General features: G+C 35.2%; 1 protein-coding gene across 4 annotated transcripts in view; it reads right to left on the reverse strand.

Moving 5' to 3' along the window:
• The window catches only part of LOC110821269 (C2 domain-containing protein / GRAM domain-containing protein), a 32,796-nt gene that overhangs the window by 8,619 nt on the left and 426 nt on the right, over nt 1-23,751 (reverse strand). For 2 of the 4 annotated variants that reach the window (XR_015819045.1, XM_088219774.1), the window contains exons 2-15: nt 22,684-22,734; nt 22,426-22,523; nt 19,536-19,611; nt 16,582-16,710; nt 16,433-16,479; nt 15,906-16,029; nt 15,620-15,736; nt 12,508-12,537; nt 12,308-12,407; nt 4,875-4,981; nt 3,420-3,563; nt 3,231-3,335; nt 2,110-2,256; nt 1,964-2,017 (exon numbers count right to left, since the gene is read on the reverse strand). Coding sequence is in view for 3 of the 4 variants with exons in the window: in XM_088219774.1 (XP_088075900.1) it covers nt 1,964-2,017; nt 2,110-2,256; nt 3,231-3,335; nt 3,420-3,563; nt 4,875-4,981; nt 12,308-12,407; nt 12,508-12,537; nt 15,620-15,736; nt 15,906-16,029; nt 16,433-16,479; nt 16,582-16,710; nt 19,536-19,611; nt 22,426-22,523; nt 22,684-22,734 (1,329 nt within the window). In the remaining variant the exon portion in view is untranslated. Of the gene's footprint in view, nt 1-1,963; nt 2,018-2,109; nt 2,257-3,230; nt 3,336-3,419; nt 3,564-4,874; nt 4,982-12,307; nt 12,408-12,507; nt 12,538-15,619; nt 15,737-15,905; nt 16,030-16,432; nt 16,480-16,581; nt 16,711-19,535; nt 19,612-21,588; nt 21,676-22,425; nt 22,524-22,683; nt 22,754-23,751 lie in introns of those variants that run through there. The other 2 variants (XM_088219775.1, XM_088219776.1) reach the window with 2 other exon arrangements.

Consider the following 23,751-nt stretch of genomic DNA (forward strand, 5'->3'; position numbering starts at 1 on the left):
AAATAGAACAAAAAGTATGAAACCATCTACTTCTAATGTTTACAATGTCAGTTTCAATTTCCTTAAAAAAGTCCTTGCATTCCTCTCCCTCCACACATCCCAAAAAAGGAAAATCGAAATAAGGAATAATTGTTTTTTCTTTTTACGTAAACCAACCCACGCCCACAACTCCTTGCTAACACTACCCGCCATAACCCAGTTCATTCCCATAATCCCAAACACATACTCTCAAATTTTGTACACCATTGGACACCAAAGTAACAAGTGATTACATGATTCTTCATCAGCTTTGCACATATAACACCTATTAATCATCATATTTCTTCTTATTCTCAACATATAAATGGTCAAGATTTTTTCTTTAACAGCTTCCCAAGTGAAGAAAGTTATTCTAGGAGAAGCCTTTGACCTCAAGATTTGCTTGAAAGGTGCTGCCATGACATTTTCATCTTCATTTTTAACAATATAATTGTAGTAGATTTTCCAAGAAAAGCCTCTTTTCTTGTCCAGTTTCCAGATTCTTTTATCTTTCTGATTTTCTACCTTAATAACAGCAAGACAACGAAGCAGATTACAGTATTCTTCCTCTTCTTCATCCTTCAAGTTTCTCCTGACTTGAATACACCACCCACACCCCCCTTCCCCTTCTCATAAACCTTCTCCACAAGGATGTCCCTTTCATTAGCAATCTCATAAATCATAGGGAACTTGTCTTTCAATTTCTGGAAGGATGAATCGGCTGGTAATTTCAAATTGAAAGACAAGTTCCCTATGATTTCAGTGCCATTGCCCAGCTGCCAGCAGATGCAGTCATAGAAACTCTTGCTCACTGCTGATTTTCTATGCAGAATGAGAAGGGAAAAGATTATTGACAAGTTAATGAGAAGGGAAAAGACTATTGTCAATGATCGGTTTCTATGCAGAATGGCAGAGGAGTCTTGTAACCATATTCTGTTTTGGTGCGCACTTGCATACAACTTACGAACCATGATCCAGGCTGAGGTTTAATTGGGTAATGACTGGTACAATAAGCAACGAGATGTACGGTGAAAGGGTATTAATGGGAGAAGAGACATGCGAGACTCATTCTCCTTACTATATTTTGAGTGGTATGGAAAAAAAGAAACATAAGAGAGTTTCGAGGGCATGGAAGATTGATTTTGATAGAGTTAGAGATAGATGGTTTCAGACCTTGAGTTCTTTTTGTTATAGGTGACCTGTAATTTATGGGGGATTTTAGAAATCTTATTGACATCTTGATATATAAATGAATTGACATCTTGACATCTTGAAATCTTAATGATACAGACCATATTTTTATTTTAAAAAAAAAGGTGAAAGAGTGTTCACTTTTCAAGTTTCCTTTCGAAATAGGGCGGAAATGCACACAAGCAGATAGGGATGGCAAGAAAGATGACCAACATGAAGAAGGTTAGTTCTATATATGAACTCATCTTCATACGTGCAAAGCTGCACCCAGAAAAAGTTTAATATTTTCTTTTTTTGAGAAACTTGTCTAATAATTGACCACAACATAAAATTCAATTGAATGTAGAACTAGATCTATCATGGAGTTATACCAGTTTTTTTTTCTTTTTCTGAACTTCCAAACCATCATTGAACCAATCAATTAATTTTTGGCTTGTCTGACAAACTAAAGGGAAACTACCTGATTAATTTAATGTAGAAACACATGAAACTGAGATATTGACCCACAATGGACAAAGCAAAACAAAATTCTGGGATTTTAAGTGAAAGAAAGATCAAATCAGTTATGAAATTAATGTGGAGAACCATCTTAACCTTACAAATGATAGAGGAAGATATGAATTTGACCTTCTAGGAGAGAGCTTGAAAAAACTCGAGCAATAACTTCAAAGATTTTCTGAGATGCAAAAGCTAAACACGACTATTGCCCAAAAAAAATATTTAACCTGCAACACTAAATCTTACTATTGCATACCTCAAAGTATGACCCAAATGGAACATCATGCGCTTGTTGCACGGTCTCAAAAACCTAGGAAAAGACATCACTAAGATTAATCAATAGGGTATAAGCAAGTTATTGTTATCACTATCATTAGAAAGAAGGAAAGGGATGTGACAAACAAGTTTTTTCTTATCTACTGATAGAACAGAATGCTGCCATTCAGTCATTGCTGTGTCTGGAGGACACATAGGACTGTTGCAAAGTGATCGGAATTTTATCTCTCTTACTTGACCATCATATTCATCTGCAGCATGCCATTGTCCCATCTGAAAATAACAAAATATTAAGCATTAATTTCTTTGTTAAAACTCTACCCACCTAACCTTTGCCATCAATAATCATCTTTGGCCAACATACCCATCAATATTAAGTGTAAGATTTATGCTTACTGCAGTCTACATCAAATGCCTCTGATTCCAACCAAATAATCTACAGTTGTATTCATACTTAAACTGAAAAGAACTAGCAAATTCAATTAATAGAAAAGTATTTTCTTTACAATCAATACTCAAGGATTTCAAAAGTGGTTTATTTGATTGGACGGCTTTACAATGGTGGTAGTTTCATTAATGTTTCTGCACTTCTAAACCATCATAGATGGGTCCATAATACAAAGTCATTCTGGGACACAATAGCCCCCAACTCAGGCTAACCATCTTTCTTTGCTGTTTTAAAGTCCAATATGTTACAGATTTCTCTGTCTGCAACAGACTTTGGAATAACAAAGGAACACACGTCATTATAAGAATGCTGACAAACTGAAAATTGGAGACCTTCATTCATTTCTGTTTTGGCGACTGAATCAGGGAAGATAAAGCCCAGTATTTTTATCTTATTTTATTTTATTTTAAATATTTTTTAGTCAATTATGCAACTTCTTAGAATATTAAATAATTGTATTTCTAATTTCTGTTTGTATTTTAATTTTGAATAAAAATTATAAATAATATTAATGTTTAACAATCCTCTTTCACTCCCATTCTTACCAACTAGCCAAACAAGGTAACTCTTATTTAAACTTCCCAAGCAAACAATATGATCAATTATAATTGTTGCAATCTTATTTTACTTCTATAAAATAGCTGCTCTTTTCCAACTCCACCTTTGTTCCATTTGCTAACCAAATGCACCATAAATCAAATGGCAGAGTTTATCCTCTTCTTAGTGTTATTGTACAATTATCCCCCATAAATTAGTATGACTGTAGGAGAGCTATCATTGAGAATAACCTCAGACTTACAATTAGGTTACTATCCTTCCGTGCCAATCGATATTCATTTGTAAAACTAGAACCATCCTTCAGCAATATATTAAAGAACTGCTCAGCAGTGCATGGAAAAACATCCTGCAACAAATGCCAAAGAACTAAAATGGTAAAATAAGACAAGGAAAAAAAATCATAAAAGAGAAGGAAAAAGGGGATGCATACATTATAGATAACAGTAAGAACCTCCTCTTTGATGAAAGGTTGAAGTCTTTCAGTTTTGGACGCACCATCTTCAGGAATCTTGGCTTGTTTTTCACTACCTCTTGTAGAGCTGCTATGTGCACGCAATGCTGATTCTGCTCTCTCCTATAACAAATAAAGAACATATCAAATAAAATTTTTTTCTTTCCACCAAAAAAAAGAAAACAAAATATAATCTGAGCTTTTCCGCTAAAACTTAAGACATGAATTCTTGCTACCTAGACAGCAAAGCTCTACAACTACTAGTTGTCTAAAACCCTTATCACAACACATGAAAAAGAAAAAATTGTGCCTATACAACTGCCAAGAAGAAAATTCTGTTGGATATGTTCTTTATTTGTTTTTAGGAGAGAGCTCTAAAACTATTAGTTTTCTAAACACCTTATCACAACATATGAAAAAAGAAAAAATTGTGCCTATACAATTGCCAAGAAAAAGCAAAATCAGAACCTTTTTTCTCATTTCTATAATTGCTTTCCACAACTGAACAATTACAATAAAATGTATAATAGCAGAATAAACTTATACCAATCTACAAGCCTTGTAGATGTATTAGAATGTTGCAACCGCGATGTACAGAAACCCCAAAGAGATTACACAAAATCATTATTGCTATTTAAAAGGGCAGAAAGATTTGTAATGGGAGAATGGTTTAGAGAATTGAGAAAGTTAGGTTGGCCTTTTGTGGGAGAGTGGTTTAAATGTGTTTGGAGTTGGTTTCAAGGGTTGATAAGGTTTGTAATGGGTTAAGTGGGTTAGTGGATCTGATTTATGGGATTTTTGAGTTAATGAATTTGGGTTTTTGGGATTTTTTGGGTTGATGGATTAAAGGGTAATGGATTAAAAAGGCTAATGTTTTAAAGGCCTCACTTTTGTCATTTCATTTTCTCTTTTTCCTTCTTTGCCTTTTTTTTTTCTCTTTTTTTTTCCTTGAAAAGGAGACAATAATAATACCAAAAAAGAGTAATATACATTATAATATTCTTCTAAATTAATTAAACAATTTCTGTTTAAAATTTCACATTTATTACCTTTCAATCTTATTTTTCTGTTTTTCATTTTTAGGCCGGACAAAATTAGAATAAGACAGGAAAAAAATACCTCCTAGTCCAACCCTGTAAATTTAGCTAGTAAATGAGAGAAAATCTGTGCTGTATGAATGAGTTAACACCAATGATAAATTATTTCAAGTCCATGTAGATAAGCTCATGAAATTGTTGGTGACCACAAGTGTAATTGTTGTTTTGCAGCTGCTCAAGGATAAGTATTATTACTTTGCCAGAGAAAAAAGAAAAGGATAAATTTTTTGCATCCCTACAAAATGTAATCATGGCATCACTTTAAGCAGTTTATGATCAAGCAAAGAAGACTGTCAAAAATAAAAAAAGAACAATTTGTGGTACACAAGTGATTGACCTTCTTCTCAGCTTCTAATAATGCACGGTAGGTCTTTGCTGTCCGTTGCAAAGCTCTTAGTGCATGATTCCTGTTCCAAAATGATGCAAATTTATACCTGACTCTACCTGAAAATGGCAAAGAAAGATAAAGGCAATATAAAGCATACCATAACCAAGCTTTAGAAAGAAAACAACCACTTCAAGAGGAATAGTGGTCCTAACAGTAAAAAAAAGGCTACATACTCATCAGTCTTGGAAAGGAATAGATTCTATTAGGCTAAGATCGATTTTATATTAAAAGCTTAAATATGTGACTGTATGAGCTTAATGAAAGTAAAAAAAAAATTACATAATAATATAATTACAGCAAACATATTTATGTATTGGAAATTAATTCAATTTCAGTAATAATAATAATGCATCATCAGTAACAATAATAAATCATCAGCAACAATAAAGAATCATCAGTAACAATAATAGCATTTTCTAGATGCATGAATCCACATATAGGTGCATGCACACAAGTATTAATGCACATTGATATCATCTAGCAGCAGGTATTTTTAATAGGGAAAGAAATATTATTTAATAAAGAAAAGAAATACCAGCAATGCAGGACTAGAAGACAACAAAATCAAGTTGTTGAATCAAGGAATTCTTATCAACAACTTCGTGATCATTAATATTTCTCAAAAAACATATTGCATGAGCAGTGACCAATTGACTAATCACAAGATGAGGAGATAAGAGTACTGTGACTCTGTGACAGGTTGTCCAAGTGAGGGAAACGAATGACAAATGAAACATTATCAATCCAAGAATTTTTCCATAAAAGATACATTAACCATCCCCATTCTCAATTTGGGTAAGGGAAGACAGGAAGCATAAAGAGTACAAATAGCTTTCCAGGGGCTCCTGTAAGAAAAAGTCAAAACACTGATCTGAAGTTCCTACCATTTTGATACAAGCCGAGCTTACTATTAATCGCCCTATACCACTAGTTGGGTTGAAAAGAAAAACACCATAACCATTTTACTCATAAGGACATGCTTTTTTTTATAAAAAAAAAGTTCTGAATGTGCAAGTCCCATCTTCTTAAGCAAAAAACAAACCTCCCACCTGATGCAATGGTTCCTCTCATATTCACATGAATATGAGTGACCTTGCCACAAAGGGAAAAAGAGCACATTTCCAACACTCCAGAGGCTTAGAGATCCTATGGACCACTTGATCCAAAAGAGAAGTTATTTGAGGATTAACCCCCAGAGGAAAACCTAGAAAGTAATGGATTGTTGTAAAAGAGGGACATCTAGAAAGTGATAGGCTATCCTAAATGGTTGCAGCCTACCGACTTAGCCAACCCTCTAAATGTCTGCTCCTCCATATTGATACCCACAAGACAGCTTCTTCTAAGTTTAATACTTAATACATAGACGGTAGATCTCATATAACATCAAACAAATTTCCAAGACTGAAGATGCTTAGAAATCCTACGCACCATTGTATCCAAAGAAGAGCTACCCGAGGATTAACACCCAGAGGGGCACCTAGATAAGTGATAGGCCACTCTAAAAGATTGCACTTTGTCAACTCAGCCAACCCTCTAACAGAAGGCCTTTCTCTCTTGTTTAGCCAAATCCGCTTGGGCAAGGTTGGTTTTGCTGCTTTCTTTGATTGCCAGTGCAATCATATATAAAAGAAAAAAAGTAGTGGATCAAGGTTGAAGGTAAGCTTTAGAGCTACCTAGCGCAGATGTGACGATTGCTCTCTCTTTCGATAGAGATGGGAAGAAGCCTCCTATGCTAAGCACCTTGGCTGATTGGAGATAATATACCTGGAGATTTGGTGAAGTCTTCCGTGGCTGACTCCTATTCCCTTGATTCGGTTTAGTTTGTCAAAATGGTCTCGGAAAGCCCACGCCCATAAGACTATTCTTCCTAAAGTTTTTTTTTTTTGGGTAAAAGAAGAAGCTTTATTATTGACGAGAGAGAAAGATTACAAGAACAGAGAATAAGCCATCATCCTTAAAAAAAAAACACACAAATGAAAGAGAAATCAAAACAAGTAAACCAGAAAACCTTCTCCTAATCCTTGTCTATAATAGCATCCCCAATTACGAGAGCTCTAATATACTCATGTTCGGGAAATGTCAGCAGGCTTTTGCCCAAAAGGAAGACAAGAACGTGACCTTCTTGGTTAGCTCGTAGATTGATATTGCCCAATTGTTGAAAATCTCACAATTCCTAACCAGTCAGATACACCAAAACCAGCAAAAATCGCACCATGCCATAGTACTTTAGCCTCCTTGCTCACCTCAATCCCCTGAATACAAGGATTCATGAAGCTATCAACTGTAGGAGACACCGCCCAATTAAGTCCAGAATTGTTCATCGGACCAGCCATGACTTCCATATAGTGCAATGTAGAAACACTCTGAAGCACAAAACATCACACTTCAAGAGACAAAACACAGTGGGGGGCATAACTTTGAAGCATGTCATTAGTGTTGAGCTTCTGGCTGATAGTACCTTAATCATCAAATAAGTTTTGGCATCCAGAAAAACCTATGCAGTATGAAAATGAGTAGCACTGGGTTTATTGGTGAGATAAGTGAAGAAAGACTTGCATGTAAACAGACCCAAAGGCTCAAGAAACCTCGACTGGGAGGTTATGTGTATGAGTTCTAGCATGTTGAGTAACACTAACAGATAAGAAGTCTCCTTATCAGAAAGGTTTCGGCTAAAGTGTTATCTGTGAAACACAAGTTGGGACATCCCACCCGGACCTACCACTTCCATGAATGTTGTATATTATCTTATGCCATAAAGAGTATGATCAAGAGGAAAGCATCATAGCCATTTTGTTATTAGAGATAAGTTCTTTAACTTGAGATCTCCACTACCAAAGCCCCTTGAACATTTGGGCTGACAACAGATCTCTCCACTTAAATAAATGATCTCTCTGCTCCTAACCAACTCCAGTCAATAGGAAGTTTCTCATTCTACCCCTAATCCTCTCAGCTACCCGGTAAGGATCTTAAAAAGAATAGATAATAGAGTGGTAAGCTAGATAGGAAAGTGTTAATTAAGGTTATTCTCTCCCCTAAAGAGAAAAGACAACCCTTCTAGCTTTGGAGACGCCTACCCACCTTATTATCCAACCATCCCCGAACATACCTACTCCTTGGATGTAAGTGACGGGCTTGTATTTGGGTGGTACCCCCTTAGTACCTTTGTGAATATATTTTATCTCTTTTATTTCAAAAAAAAAAAAAAAAGTAAGTGATGGGCCATGATAGCTTTGTACAAACTATTGATTCTAAAAGAAGGTTATTGTATCCTCACCCATGTTAATTCTAATTAGTCCACTTTTAACCAAATTAATTTCAAGTCCTGAGATATGTTCAAACACATAGATAAGAGAATATGGATCTATTTTCATTTTCCAAGAACAAAATCCTACAATCTGGAAATTGTAGGCGGGATGCCTCAACATGTTGTTCTCCCACTCTTAGCCCCATCACCAAGTTAAGAGAATATGGATCTATTTTCATTTTCCAAAAACAAAATCCTACAATCTGGAAATTGTAGGCGGGATGCCTCAACATGTTGCTCTCCCACTCTTAGCCCCTTCACCAAGTTTCTTTCTATAGCCATAGACAACATCCTACTCATTATATCCACAATCAGGATGAAGAGGAAAGGCAAGAGAGAGTTGCCATGCCTAAGAAGCTCTTGAGGCTCTAAACCAATACCTAGGCTTTCTATTAACAATCATTGCAAGTAAGCAAGAGGATAAACAACCTCGAATCCATTGTCTCCACCTATTGTCAAATCACTTTCGCTCCATTAACCAATCTAGGAACTTTTACTTGACTCGATCATATGTTTTCTCAAAGTCTAATTTTAGCACCACACCCTTCACATGCAATGCAGGTGTGTACTCGACCACCTCATTGGCCACCAAAAGTGCATCATGGATTTGTCTATCACCTATAAAGGCTAACCGGTTAGATGGAGATAGTATCATCCAAAATTTCACTTAGCTAAAAGGAAAGAAATTTTGCCATAATTTTATAGACATTAGTCACCAGACTGATTGGGCAAAATTTTGAAACATTCATAGACTTCTTTCTTTCCTTCTTTGAACTAGGGTGATGAAAGTGGAGTTCTTGCTTTTGCAAATTGAACCATTCAAGTAGAATTCCTCAAATGCTTAAGTGAGTCTGCTTTGACAATGTCCCAACAAACCTTAAAGAACCCAATCATGAATCAGTCCAGCCCAGGAGTTTTATTATTACCTAGGTCCCAAAACGCCCTTCTAATTTGCTCCAATTCAAAAAGTCTTTCCATCCACCCCCTTTCTTCGCTCCAAATGAGGACCAATCTATTCCTTCGAGGAACGGACGAGAATAATCCTCTTTAGCATACAGACTCTTGTAGTATTGAGTAATTCTCCTTGCTAAATTTTTTACCTCCTTTCCATCCCCCCATGTCCAAGTTCAATCTCTTTAATGGCATTTTTTCTTTTTCTTGGCGATCACAACTCTATGAAATAATCCAATATTAGCATCTCCTTCTTTGATCCACTTAATCTTCGCTTTTTGTCGCCAACTTCTTTCTTCTATAATCAACATCTCTTCTGCTGCCTCTGCCCCCAATTTTTCTAAATCTCCTGTCTCTTCAAGTACATGTTTCTTTGATTATCCAACATTTCCAAGCACCTCCTTGTTCCAATCTTTCAAACTTTCTTTCAGGTGCTTCTGTTTCTTCATAAATTTGTATCCCTCCCACCTTGAATCAATCCTGTGTTGCCACAAGTCCCTTACTTCCTCTATAATTGTTCTTCCCAAAGGTTAATACATAGACCTGATATCATTTGACTGCATCATAAAACTTCACATGGTAAAAACATCAAAGCATCGTACCATCAGCAAAGTAGAGATGAGAAGCGTTCACCCTACCACGCCACCCATAAGGCCCTCAATCAGACTTCCCTTTGTACCAAGAGATAACATATGGCTCAGAGCATCTGCCTTAATTGTGAAGGGAAATGGGGAAAGAGGACCACTTATCCAAAACCTTTGCTTCCAAAACCAAGAACTAGGTTTCCCATTCATCAAAATTATAATACATATATATATATATATATATATATATATACACGATAAATTAAATCTACAATCACAAGGATTGGCAGCTACTAGAATCACAGGATGGTCACAACCACAATTACAGGGTTGTGCTACATTAAATTCAAAGAGTATCAATATATTTTATTGATAGAAAATCTATTAAATAAGATCAATAATTCATGTATTTATAGTGTGTTTGCATAGCCTCATATGGCTAGAATTCTTAAATATGAAAACAATAACAAAAAAAGATTTCTAACTAAGTAAGAAGAAAAATTCCTAATATAGTACTAAAGCTATTCCTAAACAAGGTAAATATCCTCCAATATTCCAATATTGAGATGGATCCGTTCTAGAACACTCCCATTCTAAATCAGTTTGGTAGTCTCATGTCTCCAAAACCTTCCCAATGTTCCTCTCCTGCGAAACCCAAAGCCTTAATAAGAATGGCCTTCTGGGGATAAATGTTGAAGACGAAGTTATTAAACTGTTGTTGAGTCAAACAAGTGTAATAGGCATATCACTAATTTAGGTATTCCTTTAGGGGGTAATCAAAAAGGCCATGTAGCATCTCTAGACAGACTGATTGTTGGAAGGGTGAGTTGTTTTCGCTACTTGGTTGGTCAGGTTACTCTTATTCAAGCCTCTTTATTGAATACTCCTTTGCAGTCTCTCTCTTTGTTTAGAAACTTAGAAGAGTGGTTAAGAAAACTGAGATGATTATGAGAAGAAAAGTGAGGCCTTGAGAGATCATTTAGTTAGATGGGAAGTATGTTTGTTTTTTTGAAATATAGATGGGAAGTATGCTATCTTTCTAAAAAGTAAGTGGCATGGGAGTTGGGAACTTGGTGCCTAGAAATTTGTCTTTATTGTACAAATATAAAAATGTACCGATAATCTTTCTCTTTGTGGCATAAGTTGGTTACAAATTAAATAGAAAGGAGTGGGTGAGATTCTAAAGCTAGGAGTACGCAACTCACAGGAAGCTCTAGAATTTATGACCTTTTCATCCCTCTCACTTGTTTGAGAGTAAGGGATGAATCTTGCATTTTATTATTATTATTATTATTAAATAAATTAATCTTGCATTTTATTCTTGAAAGATAATTAGATTGCTGATCTATCTAACCTTTATTATTCATTGCTTGTGGATATGTCTTTGAAAACAAAACCTTAAAAATTATTAGGGCAATTATATGCTTTCCTTTCTTAATATCCTTGGGCCTAATAGTGTTTCTTCCCAACTTAACAAAAATTGGACATTGAACTCCTCAAATGTTTATTCTACAAGTCATCTCTTAACTATATTACTCCAAAACCTAGTTGTCACAATGACGAGACTTTCACCTATGCTCTTTGAAATGTAAAACTCTCTCCATGATGAACGTTTTTGCCAGCAGGCTTAACACAAATCGCTGGTTACAAGCTTGCAAGCTCAATCTTGTTGTCTCCTCAAATGTGTATATTATGTGGTTTAAGAGTGTGCTAAATTCCTTTATCACATTTTCCTTTATTGTGATTTAGCTAGAGAACTTTGGACTAGGCCTTTTGATATAATTGCATCATTCATCCTCCACCCCCCCTCTGTTGACCATTTATGAATTTGTCCCTTATGGGAGTTGGGTAGGAAGCTAGTATACACTGGAGATATGCCCTTTTTATTGGGTCTTGTGGTTAGAGCATAATTCTAGAATCTTAAAGGGTCATTACCTTGCTCCTCTATTCTTTGGGACAGAATGACTTTCTTTGCTTCTTTCTATATCAAGGCTTGTGTGTGTTAAAGAGATGTCTCCTTTGACCTTGTTAGAAGGGATTGGAAAGCTGTTTTGCGTTGAATTTTTCTCCTTTGTTTATCTTTTGCTCTTGTCCTTCTTGGAGTCCTCAAAGGATGTTTTACTCTCTTCACTTATACATTTTTCTTTTCTCTCTATTAACGATACTTATTTTCTCATCCAAAAAAAAAGGGAGTCAGAAAATTCGGCTACTTGGAAGAAGCTACAGATTGATGAAATTATAGTCATAAAGAAGCTATACCAAGTTTGCGAATATAAAACCTTGACTACGATCAACTCAATCTGTGAACTTTAAGAGAGGTGGGCAATGATTCTTCCATGTCAAATATGAAGCAAACATATAACAAGAGCAGTCTTCCATAAGGAATGCAAAATGAGATAGTTAAGTAAATAAATTTAATGGCTAAAATTTTAAAAACAAGTGAGCAATCATTTTTAAAAAATGAAAATGTTAAGCATGCAAGACTGCAGTGCATTAAACAATTTAACTAATAAATATTTCAAAAATTGCAGTTAGCCACTAACCATCTGGACTTCCAAGTGGAGGTACACCATGCCCACCAGCACCCATCCGAAGAATGATTGTTATGGCAGGATTGATGAATGCATGTTGACTCCTACGTATCTGTATGACTCACAATTCCATTCCATATAAGCATTTGATACTATCCAAGCCAAGAATATATCTTCAAGGAGATACCTTCAAAAATAAAGAAAGAGAATACCTCATCTATATCTCCAAATGGAATAACAACCTGTCATATGTAAGTCATACAACACTGAAATAAGTAATTTATAAAATAAGAAATAATAGTGATGTATTTAGCAAGATATGATTAATTAAGCATTAAGCTCAAACATAGGTTTTTTCTCATAAACTCCAACACCAGAATTTTCAATTAACGTGCCCATTTCTTTAATCTAATTTGGGATAGGATAGTGTTTTTGGCTTCTTTGTCAGCAAGGCACATGGTTTTTTAGAAATATGCCATTATCTAGCTTGCAAAGGATCCGGGAGGCTATTCTTTGCTAAATCTTCTCTGTTTTCTGTTTTTGTTTCTTGGTTTTCCTGTTTATTCTTCCTGTAGAAGGATGACTTATCTCTTCTATCTTTGTAATTTTTCTCCTCTCTTCTTAATAATAGTTAACCTTCTTTTTCCAGAAGCAAACCATTAAGCTTAGTCAACAGCATTTCTTTTTATTGGTTTGCAGAAGAAAGGGATCAACTCAAGGCATGCACCTCACCTGATGGGTAGCATGACTGCTACTTCAAAGGCTCTGGCCTGCAATACACCTTCCAACTATGTTCCAACATTTAATGTGTCAAGTATATGTTTTATGGATAACCTTGAAAAATAATCCAAAGAATGTCATAGAACAGGGATTGATCGATTCCTATAGTAAATGTAGCATTCTGTTATATCAATTGAGTCAATGCTAAGGTGTTTGACTGATTTCTCAGAGTCGGAGGAAGATCTCTCATCCGATGACCATGAGAGAAGGAGCTGCTCTTGATGTGAGATCAGCAGCAAAAGAAAGAAGAATTGAATGCCCCAGAGCAGCTGTGCCTGGATAGGCCTTAAAGAAAATACACACGAAACTGGACAAAGAGAAGTTATCATAGAGGTGGTGTGGTGATTGACCTTAATGCTAAAGGTTATCCCCAAGGTTCAACAAATGAATGAAGCTATGATTGTACCCGGACAGAGATAATGACCTTCCTCTAATGTCTCCAAGCCAGCCAAAATAGAATAGACAGGCAAAAGAGCCAAAAGCAGTCTGCCCTCGCCTATTGATAAATAGCAGGCTGTTTCCAAGCTCAAATCATTTGAAATTTATTTTCTATGCATACATATATATACATTAAGATAGATTATTATTAGGAAGAGACAAAGATACCATCAGTTTCTCATGCCTATGACTAAGTATTATAAATATGATTGCATATTTGTCATCCATTATGTCACAATCATTGAGATGCGCCTGTTAAAAAATGTACTTTATATATAAATAGGATTAAACTAGGCTAAAATGTATTAGAATAAAATAAATCCGTTGTAATTAATTGTAACTTTTCTTTTCCCCTAAAACTTATATATATAGGAATATAATATTCAATGAAAATACAACATAATTATTCTCAACATAATATCAGAATTTTAGGTTAAGAAATTCCAAACTCTTTTACAAACTTTATTCGGCCTTCATTGCTGAAATAAAAGTACCATAAAGGAGGCCAACCTTCATAGCCTGCCATCACACCAGCATCCACTGGCCAGCCAGCCACCAAAGGAAATTTGGTCTTAGGACATCAAAGAAATAGATAGTCAGGGCATTTGCCTTCCTCAGACAAAGTAAACAACTGTTGACAAGAATACTTCCTCTTTTCATCAAGTTGTTAAAGATAAGGGGATTCTTTCTCACAAAGTCTCCAAGCAAAAACAAAAAAAAAAACAAACAAACAAACAAACCCGGTGATATCTTTCTTTTTCCAAAATAGGTTTCCAAGCGAAGCTGCCATACTCTAGCTCAAGGACTAGAGGTAATAAGCTTTCAGTAAATAATCCAGTTTCAGAAAGCTTCCAAACTGGATTCCCCCACCTCCCACTCATTGAGGTGCATAATAAGATGATGTTCTAATCCGTTGCACCATTGTGCTCCACACCCAGTCCCTCATCCTATCATCTTTAAATCTAGCAACGCCAAAAATACTAGTAACCTAGAAGTTCAAAGGACAATCTGTAAAGCAAACATCCTATCAAAAGCTAACCAAGTACTTGTCCACCACTTTAAACTAAATACGATCACACTAAACCCACCATGGACTAGAATCATAGGCTTCTCTACTAAGCCCAAACATCCAATCATCTTCATGAATATCATATTTGGCCCATATGAGCTTCCACCATAGACTACCCCTATAGAACAAATCTGCAAATCCATTTGGCAAGCAAGTTTTTGTTGAGATAACATATTGATCTACTACCCAACCCTCCACGGGCCAGAGGTTACTTCATAGAATTTAAAGCAAAACAGGTGATAATTTTTTGTGCTTGTCAAAATCCCCCATAGAATTTTTCACTATGGCGTGCATTCTTTTGGAAACCTAACTAGAATAGGAAAAGAGAAATAACAGAATGGCAGGTTCCATAAAGACTATTCCTAATCAGGATAAGCATGCCTCATTTCTAGTAATATACTCCTTAATAAGGACAAGCACTAATTGACATTTGTAATGGTTGGAATCAAAAGTCAAACCCAAGTCATAGAGCCTCTCTTGGCATTTGTGCCACTGGACACATAGGTACTATCTTTTTTACATACATTTTAATTTATTTCACATTAATCTTAATTCTTTATTCTTTCTTTTCAAAAAAAAAAAAAAGAATTCAAGTTTTTGAATAATATACTTTAGTAATATTCTAAAAGTTATGAAATAGACAAATTAATTATGCAAAATTAGGGAAAATATCAATAAAATACATTATCCACCTCGTTAAACAGAAATTATAGCTTCAAAACATCTATTTTACATCGTTCACACTTTTCAAAATCCGGTTTAGTTTTTTGGTTTGAAAGATGAATGCTCCTAAAAGCAACTGACTTTTCACCTCAACCCCTACCCATGTTTGTCAACCAGGAAAAAACTCCACACTGTAGGTGATTTCTTACAGCACTATCCTCTTGCTGTTTTACTTTTATTCATCATTAATTAATTGAACCGAAGCATTCGTTTAAATATATAGAAAAATACAATGCAGGGGCAAAAAAGATAGGGTTTTAAAAATAACAATGGCAGAAGCTAGTGTAAATTTCATAGGAAAATGTAACATTAACCTTCATTTGCTTAGAGAAAACATTCGAGTGGAAGCATATGTGCCATGTTGAGACATACATACGGCCATGATATAAGAATGATCTTTCAAGCGCACATGAATAGCTATGTTCAACAACCTAAAACAGAGACTTCATATGTTAGTCTTGCGACCAGAAAGTATTCAAGAAATTAAAAGGACATTCTACTTGATCACTATAGCATCCTTTTCGAGAGACATCACTCAGGATATGCATAGTAATTTGACTAGAGAAAGCAATATTAACAAGAAATGAATCTGCAACTTGCCTCATCTGGAAGGAGATTAAATATTGTTTGCAAAGGCCCTGGCTTTTGATGAACCACAGTTGGCCCCTGCTTATCCAAAGAAACCCTTCTTCTAGCATTAGCTCCAGCATAGCCATTCATAACCCTACCAAGAGAAACCTTTCATCCAAATTCTATGGCAATATAAAAATCATAAAAAAGGTACTTCTACTGCTTTTCTTCCTGATAGCGAAATATAATTTTGATTAACATACGGATTTTGCCTATTCAGTAGAAGAAAAAAAAAACACACCCATATACACATACACACACACACACACAAATGCACACAGATAAAGTGGTCCATAAGACAGTTTAACATAAAGGATAAATAAAATAAATAAAAATTAAATAAAACTTATCAAATTGAGCCACTACCCAGAAGAATTTTTTTTTTTTAAAGAAAAAGTTAGAATAAAATTAGAATGGCACTAAAAGGGGTACCGCCTGAATACAAAGGAATTTACAGATGTGTAAGGATATCAAAGACATCCCCAAAATCTTTATACCTAGAAGAATTCTCAGGAAGCTTTATCGTTTTAATGTGGAGACAAACCTGAGAAAGAGTATCAGATCTTTATTGGCCTAAAGCAAATAGTAAAAAGAGACTGTAAAATTAAATTAAAAATAGGAAATGGGGTTAGACAGGAAAAATTACCTGCCCTGATGTGCTATCCAAAGTATACCATACTGCACCAGTTTGACCTTCATTTTCAATAGGAACAGTTACAGAACCAAGAACAGCACTTTTCCAAATTATATCCCAATCATAAATTGTCACATTAATCTGTTAAAGCAATAAGAGAAAAGATACCCGTAAATATAACAAATTTAATATCAAAATGAAATAATCAAACAAAAATACCACAACACTAGAGGCACCTCCAATTAAATCTTAAATTCATCTCGTGTCATCACAATGACAAACATTCACCACTAAACACAATGACCAAATCAGGGTGATCAAATGTAGAATTTTCAACTATGCAGGCTTGTGATTACTTAATAACAAAATAAGACAATTGACAGGATACCACAACACCGAGAGAAACCTCCTGTGAAATCTTCACTTCACCTTATGTCATCACAATGATAAAAATTCACCTCAAACACATTATGAAGTCAGCTTGACCATAATGTAGAATTTTCAATTACGCAGGCATCTAATAGAATTTGAATTTGTTGATCTTTAACAAAGATTTGGACAGTATGAAGGCCCTTCACAAATTTCACTAGGCAACAGGAAATAGAAAAGAAACATATGTGGTCCAAAGATTTTTTTTGAGAGAAAAATAAGAGTAATAATATATATGTAAGAAATTTATATCTTTTCAAAAGAAGACAATAGCTTTAAGGTTGAAGCTCCATAAATCTTCTTCACATAGGACAAACTGAACATTTAAACAAAATAGACAAGTCAGGAACCAATGACCTCTAATTATATCAACTAACCCTATAGATTCTACTATCCCTTCCTTTCCAGATCACCCAAAGGCTTGCCAAAGGAAGGAGGGAAATAAGCTTCTTCCACAGCTTTCCTAACTCTAATATCAACCCAAGCGAAAATCTCATATGGCAAAGATCCTATCAAATTTCTCAAATATTCCACCACTCACTGCCTCCAAATCACCCACAGGCTAGCCAAAGTAACGAGGAAAAAAAAAAAAACACTTCCCAACCTTTGTAACTTTGATATAATACCAGGCTAAAATCTTGTATACCAAAAATCCTATCAACTCTATCAAAGATTCTACTACTCTTTTCTTCAAAATCACCCGAAGGCAAGCCAAAGGAATAACTAAAGAGTGGAGCTACTTTTCCCTTTCTAACTCTGGTACCATCCCAAGCACAAACCTCAACGACCACCAATCCAAAAACCATTCAAGAAAAATTAAGAAGATTGAGAATTAAAACCCACATCCTTCTAGCCATGGAACATTGACAGAGGAGATTGTTGGGAGATTTACTTTTATAAAGACACAAAGGACATGTTAGGATTCCTCCACTTCTCCTCAAGTTGCCATGGTTAAGACATTGCCAAACGCAGCTTCCCAATCAAAGAAAATTGTGTTCGTACAAGCTTTCTTTTTTCGGAATTTGTTAGAAGATCTAAAGGAAAAGGTACAGTTTTTAAATTGAATTTTGAGAAAGGAGAAGAGGTTTTTGGACAAGATCTTGTTTAGGAACAATTTTGGGCGCTAGGTGAAGGAGGTGGATTAGAGGCTGCTTATCCTCAGTTACTTTATTTTTATTGTTAACAGAAAACCTACGACTTGGTTTTGTGAGTAAAGGAGGGTGAGGGAGAAAACCCTTTCCTCTATTTTCACATATGTGATGGATGTTTGTAATCTCATACTCTCAGGCTTTGGAGAGAAGCTTTATGAGAGGATTTATGTTGCACGGGGTGGCAGGGGCGATGACAAGTTGGAGGTTCCCCACCTACAGTTTGCTGATAAGACTATCCTCTTTTTTGCCTCAATATAGTAATATGTTTGTTATCACCTTGCAAGTGCAGGTATTGTCGAGGTTATGCACTAATTTTTGCAAGAGTGGCGTAGTTGGTGATAACTTGGAGGATTGAGATATTAGGAGAAGTCAGATTGGTCAATTGGGTGTATCATTCTATTTTGATCCATAACTGTTTGGGTACTCTTCTTGGGGGTAAGCCTTTTTCAATTGCGTAAAGTTGCAAACTCCTCAATTGCTAGGTATGTAGTTTGTTTCCTTAGGGGTAAGGGTACTCTTATCCGGCCTTGTCTTTCTACCATTCTCTTGAAATTTGTTTAGGATGCCTATAGGTGTAGCTAAAAGAATTAGGAGGTTTTAAAGTTTTTGTGAAAGAGCTAGTTAGATGTACCTAATTGATATTATTATTGACATGTAAATATTTTGTACATGAGTTTGCATCCTTTGGTGCCTGTGAATGAATCATACTACACTTTTTTTATTTCAAAATAAAAGAGCTAAACAGGTTTAACCTCAAAAGTGATGTAAGGGAGAATCTTTTGGATTAGGTTTGGCACCATAATCCCAAGGCAGAGAAAACATAGGAAGTCATCAATGCAAGAGAACACAACATTCTTCCTTACACTAGACCATATCTTGTTTGGCCATGCTAAGAAAGGTCAAAGATTCAGCCTGTTCAAACTCTTACCGCAGGTTTGGTGAGATCTGATGAAATATTGCCAACATTCCAGTCTTAACAACAATGTTAGTCCTATTTCTTTCGTGAGAGATGGGAAGAGACAGAGCAATTATTTTATAGATGACCAGGTAAAAGAACAAGATTTTCTCAAGCATAAACCCTATATTATGGATAACCAAGTAATTTTTTCCCCTTTTACTTTTTTCATTCCTCCTTAATGACATTTCTTTTTCCATTCAAAGAAGATGATAGTAATGAAGCAACCATGATTCAACATAAGGATATTAGTAATTAACTTAGTAATATAATTCAAAAAGTTGGGATGTTTTTAAATAAGGAAATATAGTAAAAATCTGTTTCTCAATATCTTCCAACACGTTAATAGTCAATAAAATCATATCCATAATTGTTTTCCTTTCAACTGAAATAAATTCCAATCCATAACAAAAATAAACCATGATGAGAACCTGAACAGGAAGCTCATCTACAGAAAAATTGAACTCCTCTCCCCACATAGGATTTCTTGAACCAGGAACCATCGAACTGCAACAGCAACAGAAATACAAGTTTAAAAAAATCACAAAGAGGATAAAATCATACTTAAAAACTTAAAATTTAAGGAAAAAATTACTGTTGAAAAAAGACAAGAAGAATATAATTTATAGCATTTGCCTATGATCTGAATTTCAAACAAGTTAGTGCATCTCATATTACAATTTACAGATAGCTTTTTTCCATTTTCTTTGATGTACGAAATCATGTGAAATTCTTTCTGACATGACCTAGCAATGGGAAAAGATTTTACACAAATTCTTTTTCACCTATACCTAGAAAAGCAAACTCCCATAAGCCTAACTCTTTCTCATACCAAAAATAAGCATACCAAAGTTATATCCTATATGGTAAGGTGTAAGGGCACACTTATACAGAGAAGACTGATGGGGTAAATCATTATTCAAATTCTCTAGGGGGGAAGTGGTTTATTAACCATGGCAAGTGAAAAGAGAGGAAAAGGATGTAGGAGAACAGTAGCAACAGGGGAGGCACTTCAGCTATTTGAGATTCATCTTATAGCACATCATCTCATTCCTCAAAAAAAAAAAAAGAGTGCTCTCTTGGAATGTCGAGGACATCATTAGCGTTAATCCTAACAGTCCAAATAAAGACACTGACCTTTGAGGGAACTTTCAGCTTCCAAAAAGTAATAGATTTAGAATCGAGAAAATTTCACTTGGTTGGTTAGAACAATCTTAGTTTGCACCTCAACCACGGTGATATTCAGTTAAGCCCACCACCGACCTTAATAAAATCTTGCTCGCTAAATGGTTATGGAAATTTTCCTCCAGCCCTAATGGTTTATGGAAGAGGTGGCTATAGCCAGAAAATATTTGGGTGAGTGGATGTTATTCCAAGATTTGTAGCAGGTCTCATGATACAACCGATTGGAAGGGTATTAAAGGTGGCTAGCAGGGTTCTAGGCAAATTTGGAGTTTAAACTTGGGAAGGGTAGAGCACCTTCTGAGGTGGCTTTTTGTGCATGGGATATTGGTAGGAAATGAATACTTGGATAACTTATATATTTTCCCCTGAACAGATGTTTCTCGTGCCAATGATTGAAATATCCCCATCCATACTCTTCTATGTTGTCTGTGCTTTTGAAGAGAAATAAGTAGGTTTTAGTACCATCATTGACAATTGATCTCACTATTTTGGCTCCACTGTTTTGGGTCACAACACTAAATGTTTAGAGGACCTAGATTTCATTGTTGATATGTTAATCGATATGTAAATTTTTTGTACATAAGTGGTGGCCCCTTGGCACCCTTGCATCAGTACATATTCATACTTTTGTTTCAAAAAAAATAAACTCTTCTATGTTGTCCTTAGTTGAGACAACTTTAGGAAACAACCTTAAGTTTTATACACATGAAGTACATGGTTGACGGGTCATTGCTGAATGAAATTAAAGCTTGGTTAGGGATGTTATATAAAAGTAAGGGAGGGTCTAGAGCTCATTACACTATCCATCTTTTGGTCCATATGGAGAGAAAGGAAAAATAGAGGGGTTTTTATTCTTGAGAGAGAGAACAATAGAGTTTTGATGGCTGGTAAACCAATTTAATAGAGCTAGGCATTTATCATTTATGATTATATAATCCTCAAGGTTATTACGCCATGCTCACAAAGTATTGGAGAACTTGTGGACATTATAGATTTTGTTTATCGTATCTAGTTTCGTATTACAAAAGACTCTGCCACCCCTCAACCCCCCCTCCTCCGGTGCCTCATTCATAGATTTTCTTTTTCTGTAAAATGATAATAAAACAAATAAGCCAACCAAACACCTTAAAATATCCTCAATGAAAACCAAAATTGAGATGCCCAAGAGCAAGGAGCAAGATAAGACATGGAGGAACATATAATAGAGATGGAAAGTAGAGAACAAGGGAGGGGGAAAAACAATAGAGATGGAAGAGAGAGTGAAACAGATAAAAAATTAAAAACAAGAAAAAGGTTAACCTTAGATTATAAGAATTTTCTCATGCATGCTTTTCCTATTTCCTGGGCTTGGCTGCCTAAACCCAGTCCTATAGCAGGTTGCATCATCTGTTGGCATCACAAACATCAGCATTTGGAACTAGCTATAACTTGCTTGTAGATGCACCTCATGATTATGGAAAGAAGGAAAAACAGGAAGTAGGCAAGACATAAACTTGGAACCAATTTTCTTATTGCCTAAATGCTTTCCCGTTAAATCCCCTATAGCCCATATTACTTGATAAAAAAGCCGTAAAAAATCAGGCTATTGCTTTTATGAAAAGCTAATAGTGACAACCAACAAGATCACAATTAAATACTAGTGTTCTATTGAAAAGAAAGAGCGGGAAAAAAAATCTAATTTCATATGAGGTAATTTATAGTTTAACATATTTGTTACAAATTACAGTTTATTAATCATTAAGAACAAAAGTGTGAATTGATCACATAACCTGAATCGTTTTCTGAACCACACATAGGACCTTAACCTTTCATTTGAAAATTACTTCCGCATTCAAACCTCAATTCCATACTGCTACCACATCAAATCCATAATTTTTCAAGTCCTATCAATGTAAGATTTGGCAACCCTTTAAGGAACTTATGCTATTTAGGTGGTTATTTTAAATAATTGCCATATTGCTATTTTAAAAAATCTAAAAATCACTGCCTTATATCCACTTTAGGATAATATAGAATTTGACATATATGTTAAAATGATGCCTATTAAGATCAATGTAGGATCATTGAGAAGTTGACAACATTATTAGTTTATTAACTATTTAAGAAATTAAAATGTGGGCCATTGGATTAAATAACCTGAATCTCTTCTCTGAAGCACAAGTAATAATAGCATAAGGATCCGATGTCCCATTTAGATTTGCACCGATAAGATTCTTAGCAGCCAACAATTCAACCTGAAAAACACAGCAGATACCACCTCATTGCAAGAAATGTTGATTTAAAAAAAAACAGCACATTATAACGTGATTAAAGATATGGTGTTTAAGGCAACCCAAACTCCTCATGTTTCATGTTCATGTATGGTATAAACACATGTCAGAAATCCAAGCTTACCTTGATTATATATGCAGAGTTCAATGGAGGATATCCTTTCAACAGGCTCATCTACAAAATAAGTGCAGAACTGCACGTCAAAGAAGTGGAAAATTACTCCATGAAACAAGTATGCACAACCCTAACTGCAATGTGATTATATTTTCTAAACCCCCATGCATAAAGACAACAGATAACCTTAAAAGGTTTGGCAGTGCCGTCATGAGTTCCTTTCTTCATGCTTCAATACATGTATGAAGCATATGTTTGATTAATTTGCAGTCCAAATTTTGACATGAATCCTACAATGCTAAAAATTCTATTAACTGCATTTCATCTAGCTTTATATTGGGAAAGGGAGAGAAGAAGGATCTTGTTTCTGGTCTGGTTAGAAACTGAATGAGCAGGCAAAAAATAAGTGGTTTTCCCCCGGCTGAAGTGAAAACAAAACTACTAAAATTCAAGATTCATACATTTTATATTAACAGACGCTTTATCAGCAGCTTCAGTCTAAACAAGAATAAAACTAGCATCCTTACTCTAACATCCAACCAAACTGAAGTTCTAAAATTTAATTACCTTCAACCTTGTTTTCCTCGAATATTAGATTGCACCAACCAAGCTAAGTGAAATTTCGACGAATTGAACAGGAAGAAGTGATTGATCAACAAAACCCACAGAAATACAAGAAGAAATACAGACATCGACCTTGTATTCATAATGAAATATCGCAATCATCCAACACTCGTAGAATCGCGTCAAAATGGGACAAGTAAACTAGAAACAGCAAGAACTGAATTTGAAGCAGCAACCATTTGTTTTTTGGAGTCCACTAAAATTCACATTAAATCTTAAAAAAAAACGTAGATACAAAGTAAATAGGAGCACATAGGTATCTTAATTATTTGAAAGCCAACGTAAGTTCACATCAAGATGACGCAATAAAAAATTCCGACAAAGGCATGAATAAACCTGAACCAACTTAATTAAACATGCAATTTCACCAACGAAAAACAAAACACTAGAACATGGACGCCAATAAAATACCAAACACTCGAAAGAAAAAAACGACCGAGAGAGAGAGAGAGA

This window comes from Carica papaya, chromosome 5 (genome assembly GCF_054855325.1).
Source record: "Carica papaya isolate Zhongbai chromosome 5, ASM5485532v1, whole genome shotgun sequence".
Classification (NCBI taxonomy): domain Eukaryota; kingdom Viridiplantae; phylum Streptophyta; class Magnoliopsida; order Brassicales; family Caricaceae; genus Carica; species Carica papaya.